The 15,791-nt window shown below is 38.2% G+C and overlaps 1 protein-coding gene across 1 annotated transcript in view; it reads right to left on the bottom strand.

Annotated features, from left to right (window-relative positions):
• TTLL7 (tubulin tyrosine ligase like 7) overlaps positions 1-15,791 on the bottom strand; it is a 72,715-nt gene that overhangs the window by 45,954 nt on the left and 10,970 nt on the right. Inside the window, exons 5-8 of the mRNA XM_070939435.1 lie at positions 7,271-7,429; positions 6,209-6,425; positions 5,222-5,386; positions 4,607-4,765 (exon numbers count right to left, since the gene is read on the bottom strand). Of these exons, the coding sequence (XP_070795536.1) occupies positions 4,607-4,765; positions 5,222-5,386; positions 6,209-6,425; positions 7,271-7,429 (700 nt within the window). The remainder of the gene's footprint in view (positions 1-4,606; positions 4,766-5,221; positions 5,387-6,208; positions 6,426-7,270; positions 7,430-15,791) is intronic.

The following is a 15,791-nucleotide window of genomic DNA, read 5'->3' as shown; positions in this document are numbered from 1 at the left end:
TGGGGTACTCTCGCCCCTTCTGTTCAGCATTTATGTAAAGCCACTGGGCGAGATCATCCGTGGTTTCGGGGTGAAGTACCATCAGTACGCTGATGATACTCAGCTGTACATCTCCACCCCGGACCACCCCAATGATGCCCTTGAAGTGATGTCCTGGTGCCTGGAGGCCGTGCGGATCTGGATGGGGAGAAACAGGCTCAGGCTCAACCCATCCAAGACCGAGTGGCTGTGGTTTCCGACGTCCCGATATAGTCAATTGGTGCCATCACTGACTATTGGAGGCGAATCGCTGGCCCACACGGAGAGGGCTCGCAGCTTGGGCGTCCTCCTGGATTCACAGCTGTCTTTAGAAGAGCACTTGATGGCCGTGACCGGGAGGATTTTTCATCAGGTTCACCTGATTCGCCAGTTGCGTCCCTTTCTGGATCGGGACTCCTTACGCACGGTCACTCATGCCCTCGTCACTTCCTGCCTGGCTACTGCAATGCTCTCTACATGGGGCTCCCCTTGAGTGCACCCGGAGGCTCCAACTGGCGCAGAGTGCGGCCGCGCGGGTGGTTATGGGAGCGACATGGCGTTACCATGTAACATCTCTCCTGCGCGAGCTGCACTGGCTCCCGGTGGTCTTCCGTGTGCGCTTCAAGGTCTTGGTTACCACCTTTAGATCGCTCCATTGCTTAGGACCTGGTTACTTACGGGACCGCCTGCTGCCACCAGTAGCCTCCCACCGGCCGGTACGCTCTCATAGAGAGGGGCTCCTCCGGGTGCCGTCGGCCAAACAATGTCGACTGGCGGCCCCCAGGGGGAGAGCCTTCTCTGTGGGGGCACCTACTATCTGGAATGAGCTCCTCCCGGAGATACGGAGGATCCCAGATCTACGCATCTTCCACCGCGCTCTCAAGACCTTTTTATTCCATCAGGCTGGCCTGGCCTAACTGTTTCCCTTTTTTCCCTTTTTAAAACATAAATTTTAATTCATTTTTAATTTATTGGGGTGTTTTAAATCTGTCTTCGGCCAAATTGTTTAATTCGATTTTATTCAGTTTTAAATTTTGTATTTATGTTTTTTATCCTGTGGCTGTTCACCGCCCTGAGTCCTTTGGGAGTAGGGCGGAATATAAATCAAATTAAACTAAACTAAACTAAACTCACTGTTGCTTCTTGACCCGCATACAGTTTCTCAAGAGACAAATAAGATGGTCTGTTACTCCCATCTCTTTAAGAACTTGCCACAATTTGTTGTGATCCACACAACCAAAGGCTTTAGCATAGTCAATGAAGTAGATGTTTTTCTGGAACTCCCTAGCTTTCTCCATGATCTAGCGTATGTTGGCAATTTGATCTCTAGTTCCTTTGCCTCTTCGAAATCCTGCCTGTACTTCTGGTAGTTCTCGATCCATATACTGCAGGAGCCTAGCTTGTAGGATTTTAAGCATAACCTTACTAGCATGTGAAATGAGTGCAATGGTGTGATAGTTTGAACATTCTTTAGCATTGCCTTTCTTTGGAATTGGAATGTAAACTGACCTTTTCCAATCCTGTGGCCACTGTTGAGTTTTCCAAATTTGCTGGCAAATTGAGCGTAGCACTTTTATTGCATCGTCTTTTACGATTTTGAATAGCTCAGCTGGAATACTGTCTCCTCCACTAGCTTTGTTGTTGCTCAGTTTCTTAAGGCCCATTTGACTTCACATTCTAGGATGTCTGGCTCAAGGTCAGTGACTACCCCATTGTGGTTATCAGGGATGTTAAGCTCGTTCTTTTATAGTTCTTTAGTCACCTCTTCTTAATCTCTTCTGCCTCTGTTTGGTCCTTGCCATTTTGGTCCTTTATCATGCCCATCTTTGCATGAAACATTCCCTTCATATCTCCAATTTTCTTGAAGAGATCTCTGGTTCTCCCTATTCTATTGTTTTCTTCTATTTCTTTGCACTGTTCATTTAAGAAGGTATTCTTATCTCTTCTAGCTATTCCCTGGAATTCTGCATTCAACTGGGTGTATCTTTCTTTTTCTCCCTTGCCTTTCGCTTCCTTTCTTTCCTCAGCTATTTGCAAAGCTTCCTCTGACAGCCATTTTGCTTTCTTCCATTTCTTTTTCTTTGGGATGGTTGTTGTGACCCAGGGCCAAGTAGGTAGTATTAGACGCAAACAGTTCCAAAACAAACAGACTTTATTAGAACAGCTGAGAATTAACTCATTCTCAGCGTAGTCCAAACTAAATTAAAACAAATTCTTCAGAACACAAATTCTTCAGTCTAATCACCAACCTTGGTATAATTAGGCAAACTGTCAAAGGCTTCTCTTGGCAAAAGTTCAGAAGCAGAAGACAACCACCAGAGATAAGTGCAGCAAGACAAGAACAAGTCTATCAACGTTATTTTCTGACAAAGAGCCCAAGAGCTGTTGCTGGTCTTTTAAGCCTTATGGGAGGGGCCAATCATCTCTTGGCCCTACTCCCGAATCGTCCTCTTTGCTGTAGCTGCTCTTGCCTTCTGGCAGCTCTTCTCATACGTGCATTAGGAACAGGCTCCTCTTCTTCCTCTGCCTCTCTACTGTCAGCCTCTGGAGGCTCGGAGTCCACACATCACTCCCTGATGGCCCTGGCCCCATCTCTGCCTCTGACGCAGAGTCCTCATCCAGCCTTCCCCAGCCTCCAGGACTAGCCCCTGTACAATGTTGCGAACCTCCATCCATAGTTCTTCAGGCACTCTGTCTATCAGATCTAATTCCTTAAATCTATTTGTCACCTCTACTGTATATTCAGTAACTTATCTGTAACTTATTTACATTATTTAAATTTCTTGGAATTTAAAGGCAGTTGAATAAGTACCTGACCGTAACATGAAGAAACAAGTTCTGTTCAACATGGAACTCCTTACAATATAGATCTCTCTCTATTCATATATTGTTGATTGTAAATGCTAATACATTATCCAGACAAATTAAAGATGAAACAAAGTAGACAAGTTTACTTTATTTAGAACACAGCATTTCATGTTTTATCCACTAGATGGTGTAAAATACTTGTAAGATGACATACAAGCCTCTGCTAGAGGAAAAACTATGTGAGCCTAGCTGGAGAAAAGAGGTCCTGATTCATGGTTCAAACATGTAACTAATATTGTCCTTATGTTTCATCTGAGAATATTTTTATGGTACATTTCTAAAAATATCAGCCTTGATCTAAAAAGCTGTTAGTTAATCACAGGATAGATAAATAACTGGTGTCACCATAATCATTATAATGAGAATCATCCCAAATTACTCCACTGCAGGATGAAGCTCTGCCTTCTCCCTAGGGAGAAATGAAGATGACTGGCTCAAAGTCAACCAGGAGTGGAAATCATGGTCTCCCAGCCTCTAGATCAGGGCCTTTAACCACCACATAACAAAATATTGTATTATAGGATATGCATACATACATGTTCCTATATTAGTGTGTCTGTGTACAGAGTATGCATTTTCAGGAGCCATATTTGATTGCACAGCTCACTTCAAGTCATCCTCTTAATTCTATTTTTTAATGTGTAATATATAAACCAGTGGTTAGATAAAGGTAAAAGTTTCCCCTGTCCAGTCATGTCCGACTCTAAGGGGCAGAGCTCTGTTGTGGTCCACCGGCGGCCTGCAGAGCTCGCAGCAGAGTCGGACAGTGAGGAGGTTGGAGAGGAATAAGGGCAGTCCTGGAGTCTGGGGAAGGCTCGGATGAGGGCTCTGCATCAAATGATGGCAGAGAAAGGGCCATCTGGGAGGTACGTGCTGCCTCCAGAGCCTCCAAAGTCGGACCTCAGCGAGGCAGAGGTACAGGGGGAGCCTGTTCCCAGTGTGTGCATGCACAGAGCTGCCAGAAGGCAAGAACAGTTAAAACAAAAGGGATGACTCGGGAGTAGGACTTAAAGATGATTGGCCCCTCCCATAAGACTTAAAAGAGGAGCAAAGGCACGTGGGCCTTTGCAGGAAGCAACGTTGTTAATTCTGTGCAGTTTAAAGTCTGAAGCTCTGTTTGATTCTGGACTCCATGTGGCTTTGCCAATTAGGTCTTTGGCAGTGTGTCAAGGGAGATAAAGGTGGGTGATTATCAGCCTTATCCCGAAGGACTCTTTACAACTATTTGGGACTCATCTGCGAATGAACAGAATTCACAGCTGTTAAAATAAAAGAGGTTTTTGGGACTACTTGTGTCTTTTACTAACTCAGGAAGCATAGGTCAGAACAAGCTCATATTCATTTCTGAGGGACCAAGTGTTGTCCAAAGACCACATTACGTGGTCATGTGGCCAGCATAACTAGGCACATGGAATATTGTTACTTTCCCACCGAAGTGGTACCTATTTATCTACTCATACTTGCATGCTTTCAAGAACTGCTAGGTTGGCAGGAGCTAGGACAAGTAATGGGAGCTCACATGATGCTCAACTTTCAAATCCGGGCTGTCTGCTTTTCAGCGGACAAGCTCAGCATCTTTAACTGCTGAGCCATCATGCTCACTTCTAACTGTTAGATAGGAACATCTGATTTTTAATTCAACAACGGTACTGAGTGGCAAACCAGTTGTGATTTTTTTAAACCTTTATACACTTATTGAAATTATTGTAAAGCTGCTCACCTCTAATAGCCATGGCTTGAGTTTCTTGTCCAGCAGAATATCAAATCCCAGAACTTCAAAGCAAACGCTGTCACTTCCAGGAGATTGCCCTGGTCTACACATACGATAAGCATGAAGGACATGTGGCTCTGCTACTATAAGTGTCTTCACCACTAACTCCTGGGAGATTGTGTAAAAGGTAAGGACAGCAGAGTAGCATCATTATTGTGTTTATTTGACTTTTACAGAAAAACATTCCATTAAACAGCAAAATATGATAGACAAAATAAGAATTGATTGTTGGCTGTGCTCTAAATGACAAACATTCCAGGGGAAATAATATTTAGGATCTAATCAGGACTGCTAAAGGATTCTAATAATTTGTTCAGAACATTATTCAGTTTCCCGGGGGGGGGTCTGGTACTTTGCCCATTTCCCCTCTTTGACATAATGACAAGATTCTACACATAACAGTTCTGTCTTTTAGTAATTTCACCGTATTAAAAAATTTAAATAAGGACTTCAGATGCATGCATCAAAATCCATATTATGTCCTGGTCCAAGAAGAACAGTATAGAGCATTACCACTATGATGACCAAACACAGAACAGCTATTGCATATTAGTTTTCTCTTACTGAAATATCATTCCAGAATTTGGAAACGTCAAGGTGATTTGTTTGCAGAAACTCAGTAAACCACTTTATAGAGCGCTTACTGCCTTTATCTTCTGTTTCATCCCGTTCAAAATGCTCATTATGCTTATTCACAGAGTAGTTGGTCAGATGCATATACAATTGGCTCTGAAACAGAAATCAGAATGTGATTCCTGAGGGACAAGTAGAGAAAGAGTTTACAGTTCTATTTAAAGAGAGACTTAATGAAGATGATGGTAATGAAGCAGTTTTTACATTGCAGAAAAGATACTTTTTTTATTATTTAGTTTTTAAAAAGTTAAATAATATGGAATACAACAAAGGAATTAAAAATATGATAGATATGGGGGGGAGGATCAACCTTGTAGTTTTTTCCTTGATACAGAATAGTATTTACCTAATTTATTTGTTGTTTATTATTTAATTTATTTGTTTATTTATCTAATTTTATTTAATGAAATACCAAGGTTGGAAATTCAGGATAGACAAAAGGAAAAACTTAATGCCAAACTAAACTATTCAAATTTGCTGGCATAAAAATTGGTAAAATGAATAAACTGATGAAGAATAAATCTATCTACTGTTGTCATGAAATCTGTATATTGTCTCCAGGATCACAGGCTAAACATAATTCCATGGAGAATTCTAAAGGAAATGAATTTGCTGGACCCTTTTTAAATCAGTGCTTAGGACTGAACATGGAACCAAGATGGCACTGGTCACACATCCAAGTTGGTTATTGATGAAGGTTGTGGCTGTTTTAGGCCTCTCAGCAGTTTTTGATACCCTCAACCATTGTATTCTTCTGACTCTCAACTCAACAGAAATTAAAAACAAAGTCAAATATAATCATTCCAAAACGATTTATCTTGCAATCAATACCTAGCTGTTTTCTATTACAATTTATACTGTAGGTTTGCCTAAGCATATGTTGTTGTACTATTTTTATTCGCCCAAACTTTTACTTACCAGATTTGATTCATTGGGTGGATGATATTTTTCTGTGCCCATTCTCACTAATCCATCATGATATAAAAATATTTTAAGTGGATCACATGACGTTACTAAAATGTATACCCTTAAATCAAATTTGTAACCTTCCATAAGGAAGGGCTTGTCAAGGTATTCTTGAACTATGAGGTGGTCCTGGGAATGAAGTTTTTCTGCATTTCTGACAAGGGAGATCCTGATAAAAGGCAAAAAAGAAAAACTGAAGGCTTTTCATTTTGGCTAATTGTTTATTTTAAAAAAAATAATGTCCCTTAAATACGTAGTAAGATACTGGTTTCACTTGTTTTAAGCCAGGTCTATTAAGCCTACTTCTTAGGCATGTACATCAAATCTATTATACCGTATAGTTTACGAAATATTTGAATACCTTTCAGCTATAATTATTGTGTCACATTATACTATGCTGTGCTGTGCGTTGGGAAGTTACATAAAACTTTTTAATAAATAAATAATAAACAGATTGTTACAGGTATTCCTCACTTAATTATTACTCATTCAGCAACTGCTCAAACTTACAACAATGCTGAATGAGTGATAATTACAACCGTATCTTGTACTTACAGATTTTACAATCACCTGCAGTCAGGGGATCGTGATTACTGACTTTCCCTGCCAACTTTCCATAAGCAAAATCAATGGGGAATCCAACAGGAAATTGGAATTTGTGGTCATGTGGTGTGCTTGTGGTCCTTGCTTAATGACAGCACTGGGACTGTCAAAGCTACTGTCAATAAGTGACACAGTCGCTTAGGTTTTTTTATTTATGGCCACATCCCTTAAGGATAGAATTTCCAGTCCCAATTAGTGTTGTCAAGCATGGACTACCTATATACGGAAACAAAACTAACAAATCCAGTCCACTATTTGGAAGGAAATGTTTGTTGCCAGTATAGTAACAATAGCCTGCTTACTGTCCTTGTTATTAATAAAAGCATTTTTAGAAAGTCAATATCTAATTATAATTCCACTACTATAAAGAAGCATACTCATGTGGAAGAACTGGATTAGCACTGCACCTACCCATGTCCCATGGCCCCATTAGCTGGTTTGACTATGAAAGTTTTCTGTCGGCGCTTTCTTTTAAGTTCTTTTACATAGTTCTGGAACTGGGTAAATTCTGCTGGAAAAATCCACGTCCGAGGAATGAAACTATATTCCTGTGGCTGAGATTTGATCATTCTGAAAAAAACAGAACCAAAAAACCAGTGCATTTTCATTATCTGTGGTTTCAATCTCATTTAATTCAGTGTTTAGCAGCAGCAAACTGGACAAAGAAAAACATATTCATATATTGTATATTTAGAATGTTATATAGGTAGTCCTCGACTTACGTCCACAACTGAGCCCAAAATTTCTGTTGCTAAGTGAGACGTTGTTAGGGAGTTTGGACCCATTTTACAACCGTTCTTTTTTTTTTTTAATTTTTATTAATAATATAAAAAAAAAAAACCAACATAAATACATTGAAACAACATACAAAACGAAAAAACATCAATTCAGTCCAATGACTGACTCTTAGAAGTTACTACAACAGTGGGTTATTTTCATATTTCTATTTGTATCTATATCTACAGTCACATGTTTACATGGTTATATATGTATATATATAATTGACTCCTTGTTTACTTCTATACATTTCTGTTGAATAGTCGAAAATTATCTTTATATTCCTATTTTTGCCTCCAGCCAGCTGTACCATCTTTGCCATACTAAATAGTAATCAGTATCGTCTTTCTCTTGTATTTCTTTTGTGAGCTTATCCAGTTCTGCACATTCTGTAATTTTGGCTATTATTTTGTCTTCTGTGGGTTCTTGATGCTGTTGTTAAGCTAGTAACACGGTGGTTGTGAATCGGGCATTCCCATTGACGTTGCTTGTGAAAAGGTCACAAAAGATGACACAACCCCAGAACACTGCAACGGTCATAAATATGAGTCAGCTGCCAAGCATCTGAATTTTGATCACATGACTATGGGGGATACTGCAAAGGTGGTAAGTGTGAAAAACAGCCATAAGCCACTTTTTTCATACCGTTGTAACTTTGGTCACCACACTAATGATTGTAAATTGAGAATTACCTGTAGTTTAAGGGCATTTATTCCCAAATATAGTTTGGATTGCCACTGTAATGCTTTATTGGAAACCATAACTCAACAGGGCAGGTGCCAAAATTAAGGTTATCCAACAGTACATATTACCATTGTAAGATCTGAATTTCTGTGTGTTTCGTTACTTTAGTAAATCTGCATATATATTTTTTTTTTGTTCAAAATGTTACTTTCACATTCAGAATCTTTCCCATCAACTGAGATGGAAACGTTTAGGAACAAAAGTGCACATTAAATTGCTTACAATTTATTTGTACTCCCTTCTTTTAAAGGAAGCGGAAAAATATAAGAAAATTGTTATAAGAATTACCACAGAAATGACAGGTATAAATAAAGATCTTCATATCCCCAAAGGTTGTAGTAAAGAAATGTTGATTCAAGTCAGGTACTGCTATTATATTCGTCATTTTACAATAAATAGAAAGCAAAGCAAAACAAGAAGAGAACCATAACAACTTTCCTGTCATTCTTTTAATTTGGCTGAGAGATTGTATACAATTACTAATCGTTTATGTGGGTACAAAACTTGCAAAAATGGCCATCTGCAGATCCAGGATTGGAGCCAAGAGTGTCAGGGTCTGTGTACAATAGAAAGCCTGTTACAAAAGCAACTAGCTAATTGTGGAAAGAACACTTCAAAATGAAAACAGAAAAACCCACAACCATCATGGCAATTTTTATAATTGTGCTTACAGTTATTATAGATCCCAAGTAATGCCAGCACTGTGATTCAGGATTGCAGAATTGCTTTGTTTAATTACACACGGTGATTATTATTTTATTTTTTGGGGATACAGGTAGTTCTCAAGTTATGACTGTAACGGAGCCTGTTCATCATGGTGGTAACTGGTGACAGTCGTAAAACGGTTGGTCACATAACAGACCCAATTTTACAACCTTTTTTTTATGGTGGTCATTAAGTTGTTAAGTGAACCAGTAGTTGTTATGGGTACAGTTTTGCGAAAAAATGGAAGGAAATCCCGTTTTTCGCAAAACCATCATAAAATGCAGTTGTGTGATCGCAAGATGCTGCAAACAGCCATAAATGCAGCCTAAATGTCAAGCCTCCAAAGTGCAGTTATGTGACCATGAGGGGGGAAATAAGAGCCTTGGTGGTGCAGCGGATTAAAGTGCTGTTAAGTAGCACTTAGCTGCCAGCTGCCTGCAATTACTGCAAGTTCAAATCTCACCAGGCTCAAGGTTGACTCAGCCTTCCATCCTTCCGAGGTAGGTAAAATGAGGACCCGGATTGTGGGGGCAATAAACTGACTTTGTATAAAAAAGAACACCACTTGCGGGGCCCGAAAGCCCTACTAAACAGGTATATACAAAAGTATGAAGGCTATTGCTTAACGCATTGTAAGCCGCCCTGAGTCTCCGGAGAAGGGCGGCATATAAATCGAACTAATAAATAATAAATAAATAAATGACTATCAAAACTTTGACTCTAGATCCTAAGTCACCTTCCCACCCCACCCCATAAGTCTGTCAGAACTTTGGACAGTTGCAAGTTCAAGGACTACCCATATTCTTAATGTCACAAGTATATTCAAGCTAAGATTAAGCTCATATCTTCACCCCACCAATTGATTCTGTTATTAGATGACTTGGAGTCTAAATGTCTGAAAAATGTGTACTGTATTTGACATGATAGAAACTTCTTACTGGTCAAAAGTGATGAACAACATGCCTTGTTTGCTAAAGTAACACTTCAGTACAGGTAGTCCTCGAATTACATCAGTTCATTTAGTGACCATTCAAAGTTACAACAGCACTGAAAAAAGTGACTTGTGACCTTTTCACACTTACAACCATTGCAGCATCTCCATGGGCACATGATCAAAACTCAGATGCTTGGTAAAAACCATACACTTTAGCATCTTCCTCATATCTTGATTGTATTTGCATATGTAGCCACCATGCTAAATCAATCCCTTGACTATTCAGTTCTTGCTTAGTTTTAAGTTCCCCTTTTTCATTTAAAATGGCTTTTATAAAGAATCAACAGAACTAGACCAGATACTCATAGGAATAGATGAAAAACTAATCAAAAAAATTTATAGCTACTTATTGAGCATTAAAATAGAAGAAGAGAAGTGAAGGAAACAATGATAGTATGGGCTAAAAATTTTGGTTATACTACAGAGTTAAATGGTAGAAATTGTGGGATAAGAATTATAAACTAACAATGTCAACTGTATATAAAGAAAATCTATATAAAATGTTTTATAGTTGGCACTTTTCAGCAGGACTTTTTGCCAGCAAGACTGGCAAAGATGTCCGCTAAATATTGGAAATGTAATCAGACACCAGATTCATATTATCATATGTAGTGGACACGCCCAAAGGCAAAAAAGTATTGGACAAAAATACATACATGGCTAGAAAAAATGGTAAAGCAACACATAGATCTAAAACCAGAAATATTTTTGTTGGGTATTTTACCAGAAAAATACAATAAAGGGAATACGTATTTAATTTTACATGTGTTAACAGCAGCTAGAATTGTGTCTGTGGAAAAATGAAGCGATCCCTGCTGAGGAAAATGTAATTTAAAAAAATACTAAAATGTGCAGAAATGGCTAGATTAACACTTAAAATTAAGGAGAAGATGGGATTTGAACATGGGATTTGTTTTATCAATGGCTAACTAGCAGAAACAGAAGTTAGAAACGTAGAAGCATAAGAGAATGATTAATTAACTACATAAGAAAGGTCCACTGAAATGGATAAGCAAATACTACTATTATTATGTGATCAATATTAATGTTATGAATATTATTGTTTTTATTATGTTTATTATTTCTCAAAAATAACTGTACTCAGACAGCACACTGTTTATGTAGACATCGAATTTTTTATATTTAATAAAAGCTTTCTAAAACTTGGGGGGAAAAACACCTCAGATGCTTGCAACTGGTTCATATTTATGATGGTTGCAGTGTCCAGGGGTCATGTGATCACCTTTTGCGACCTTCTGACAAGCAAAGTCAATGGGGAAGCCAGATTCACTTAACAACCTTCTTACTAACTTAACAACTGCAGTGATTCACTTAACAACTGCACCAAGAAAAGTCAAAAAATGGGACAAAACTCATTTATGTTGAAATGTCTCACTTAACAACAGAAATGTTGGGTTCGGTTGTGGTCGTAAGTCGAGGACTACCTGTAACTCTGAAGGTTGGTATTGAAAGTCAAGACTAGGTCTTCTCTAATCTGATGCCCTCTGGATATATAGAATTATATCTCCCATGATCTCTTCTTGATATCAGCTGAGAATGCTCAAAGATATACGAACAAATTTGAAAGGTGCTATTTTGGGGAAGAGTGAGCTAGTTTTTCCATGGGGAAACTGTTATGGGATGCTTTCTTCAAACAACTAAATCTGCTCTCTATTTAGAAAAGAGGGAGGAAATCCCATTAAGCTACAAAAGTGTCCTAACTGATGAAAGGGAGAAAAGAAAAGAAAAGAAAAGAAAAGAAAAGAAAAGAAAAGAAAAGAAAAGAAAAGAAAAGAAAAGAAAAGAAAAGAAACCCATTCTACAGAGCCCCTTCTGTTTTTCTAGGAATCTGAAAAACATACAATTCAAGTATCAAACAAAGAATCATTCGTGCAGGCTTGTCTTCCCTTGGTTTAAGGCATTAGTAATGCTCAATTAATTTGTTCAAGCTCTTTTTGAAATGACAACTACAGTAAAGTGGTAAATGTCAGAACATTTTTTCTGCTTACTGAGCACTGAAAGTATTGATATGAATGCTTCCCTCTTATTATACTATACGTTTTAGGATAGAAAAGGGCAAGCCACAGCAATGGGTTGTATGACTAGCCAGATCATTTCTGTACCATTCTGCCTTGCCCAAAGCTCCTGAGATCACACCACTGAAAAGTATTTATTTTTATCCCACCTTTATTATTTATTATAAATAGTTCAAGGAAGCAAACATATCTAATACTCCTTTCTCCTCCTATTTTCTTTCCACAAACAATCGTGTGAGGTGCGTCAGGCTGAGCAAAAGTGATTGACCCAAAGTCACCAGGCCAACTTTCACACCTAAGAGTGGGACTAGAACTCACAGACTCCTGGTTTCTAGCCTGGTGCCTAAACCACTAGACCAAACTGGCTGGCAAAATTGCTAATTTTCAGTTTGATTTTGTTTTTAAAGTAATGTTTCAAATAGATGTGTTAACCTCTACTAATCCTAATCTATTTATTATTACTATTTTTTTAAAAAGTCACAAAATTTGAGAATTAAGAGTTTTATCACACGCACAAACATACATGCACACCAACATGATTATAACTCAGATCAGTATAAAGCAGCTTTCTGAGTTTCGAATTATACTTCTCCGCTACCTTGGTAAAAAAACCTTCTCTGCTACCTTGGTAAAAAAAACAACAACAACAAGGCATTATCTCAGGATAACTATTTTTATGCTTGTAAATTTAATTGTTGGGTGTTATCTAGCATAAAGTATATCTCAGCATAAAGTAAAAAAATCAAATTAAGTATTCAAATTAAATGTATATAAATATAGATTGCATGTTTACAAGATAGACATATTTGAAGAATTCCTTACAAGAAAACTTTTTTTCCCAATTTTTCCAATTTGAAACATTTTTCTGTTGCTTATGAACAAACACAAAGAAAACATAATCAAACTCGACTTCCGGTTTCCTTGTCTTCGGCGTCGGCGGCGCTCTTTGAAGCTCCGCCAGCCCCGCCGCCTGTAGAGCCGCTTCGAAACGAAGAAGCGGCTCGAAAACTTCTAAATCCTAAAGGATTGAAGAAGAGAGACCGCAGGGCACAGGTTGAGCCCCTGTGACCCCCCAGGGAAGTTTCTGGGGAGAGAACAGGCGTGGCTCCCTCCCAGCCTGCTGAAACTCCGGGCGACGTGGGACGATTCTGCTTTTGCAGAACAAGCCGGCTGCAGGAAACTTAAAGCGAAAGAACCGGCTTTAATAAACAGCGAAACTACCTGAATCCTGAAATTTGGAAACGCAAGTATCAGCACTTTATTGACTTTCGATTTGAGAAATGCGAGTGAGTGAAAGTGCTTTGAAAAGAAAAAAACATGGCGCCTAGCCTCAGAGTTAACGAGCCAGTGAATGTGGATTGGTGAAGTTATCTTGTTTTGTTACAAAGTTTCCAAGTTGCTACAAAGTTGCCTTGCTTGTTGTAAGAGAAACAACAATTTCTCCCTTTTTAATACTGGATTTTGCTTTATTCTAGTCTTTATTTGATTAAATCTGGGGGACTTTTTTAGAAGTTTTTGTGCAGGAGGGAAAGGAAAAGGAACCTCCCTCTTTAGAAAAACTAGATCACGAGCCAGGATGGCTTCAAAGAAGCAGGAAGGGAAGGCATCAGGGGGGGGATCCCCCACACACAAACATGAAAAGCAACCTCCCCCTGCTCAACAGTTACAAACTCAGAAAAAAGAATTTGATGTGGGAGATTTAAAAGAATTTATTTCTAAAACTTTGGATGATAAATTTCAAAAATCCCAACAGGAGATAGATGATAAACTTCAAAAATCACATCAGGAATTTATGCAGGAAATTAATGAAGTTAAAGACATGGTGAATCAGAATCAAAAAAAGGTGACCAAAAAAATATCAGAAGTGGCGTCTGGCCTGGTAGAATTTATTGGGAAAGTTGATTTTAAAGTTGAAGAATTTAAATCAGAAGTTAATGTTAAGATGAAAGACAATGATTATAAAATTGATGAAGTTGACAATAAAATGCAGAGAATTGAAGATGAGATTGTTATGATACAATTCCGGGCGATGGAATTTGCTATACGGCTTCGGGGAATTCGAGAGGAGGAGAGACAGGACTTGAGACAAGTTTGCTCTGAAGCCTTGGCCAAGATTTTACAAGCTAATCCTGATTTGGTATTTCATAAAATAGATAAAATTTACAGAGTCAACTCTTGGGTGGCCAGACAAAGACAACTGCCTAGAGATGTGGTGATATATTTCACCGATAGAGAGATTAGAAATCATATCCTGCAAAAATCTTTTCACACCTCTGTACAAGTGGGGGGTTCACGACTTGAAATTTTTAAAGAATTACCTCCTAAAATGCTGAAAGCTAGAAAAGAATTTGGTTTTCTTGTTAAGGAATTGAAAAATTTACAGATACCCTTCCGGTGGGACGCACCAGCTGGGATAATTTTTAGATACAAGGGAGAAGGATATCGGTTGAATACCGTGGAGAAGGCACAACATTTTTATAGTACTATACTTAAGGAAAGAACTCCATCTCCACGTACATCTACAGTTTTGGAGATTAAGGAGAGTGAAGAGAGGCAATTGGAAGAACAGTCTAAGCAGGAATTAGAAACAGTGCAAGGTGCAGAAGGAGGTTTTCTGAGTGAGCCCTTGCTGGATTCTTCTCCAATTTTGGATTTGATTCAGTTGGCTGAAGTGAAAGATCAACGTATAACTAGAGCTCAATCTAAGCTATTTAAACAACAGCAACAACAACAACAGGAAAGACAAGACAAGAAGGCAGTTAAGAGTACCGTACAAGAGAGTGGCGCTATGGGAGGAGCGAGATCGAAGCTTTCGGATGAACTTCAAAGATATTGCTCCGCGCTCCAGAAAGAGGCTGATGACCTTTAAGTGTCTATCTTGGAATGTCAATGGGTTGAATTCAGCACAGAAAAGGAAGAAATTATTTACATATTTGAAACAATTTAATAATGATATAATATGTTTACAAGAAACGCATATAACTACTCAAGATCAAAAATATTTGATAAACTCAAAATTAGGAGCACATTTTATATCTTCGACTTCGCAGAAAAAGAATGGTGTGGTTATTTATGTAAATAAAAAATTAACAGCGAAAGTTATAGAAGCAGATCAAGATGGTAGGTTTGTAGCAATTGAATTGTTTACAGTAAATGGACCAACTCTTCTGATTGGAATTTATGCTCCCAACCAACAACAGGATTATTTTTATAAGATATTACATACTAAAATATTGCAATGGGACTATAGATCTATTTTAATTATGGGAGACTGGAATGGAGTAATTGATTCTAAACTAGATAAAAAGAGCTTGGCAAAGTCTAGAATTAGACTACCACAGACTTTTTTTGATATGAAAGAAGATATGGAATTAAAAGATGTTTGGAGAATACATAATTCAAACGTATTGGATTACACTTTTTTTTCTGATAGACATAGATCTTTTTCTAGGATTGATTTTATCCTGTTGTCAAATGATCTACTTGTTAAGACCAAAAGAACAAAGATTTTTCCAAGAACTTTGACTGACCATAGCCCTGTATGGATAGAAATTGAGATGGATAAGGTTGAGAGACGTTCCTGGAGATTAAATGAGAACTTGTTTAGATATGAAAAAAATACAATAGAACTTAAAAAGCATTTGAAAGAATTTTTTGAAATAAATTTGAATAAAGG

This window comes from Pituophis catenifer, unplaced genomic scaffold (genome assembly GCF_029215685.1).
Source record: "Pituophis catenifer annectens isolate HBS135680 unplaced genomic scaffold, rPitCat1.0.hap2 SCAF_3, whole genome shotgun sequence".
Lineage (NCBI taxonomy): Eukaryota > Metazoa > Chordata > Lepidosauria > Squamata > Colubridae > Pituophis > Pituophis catenifer.
The sequence above is the reverse complement of the archived record's forward strand: the minus strand, read 5'-3'. Positions and strand labels throughout refer to the sequence as shown.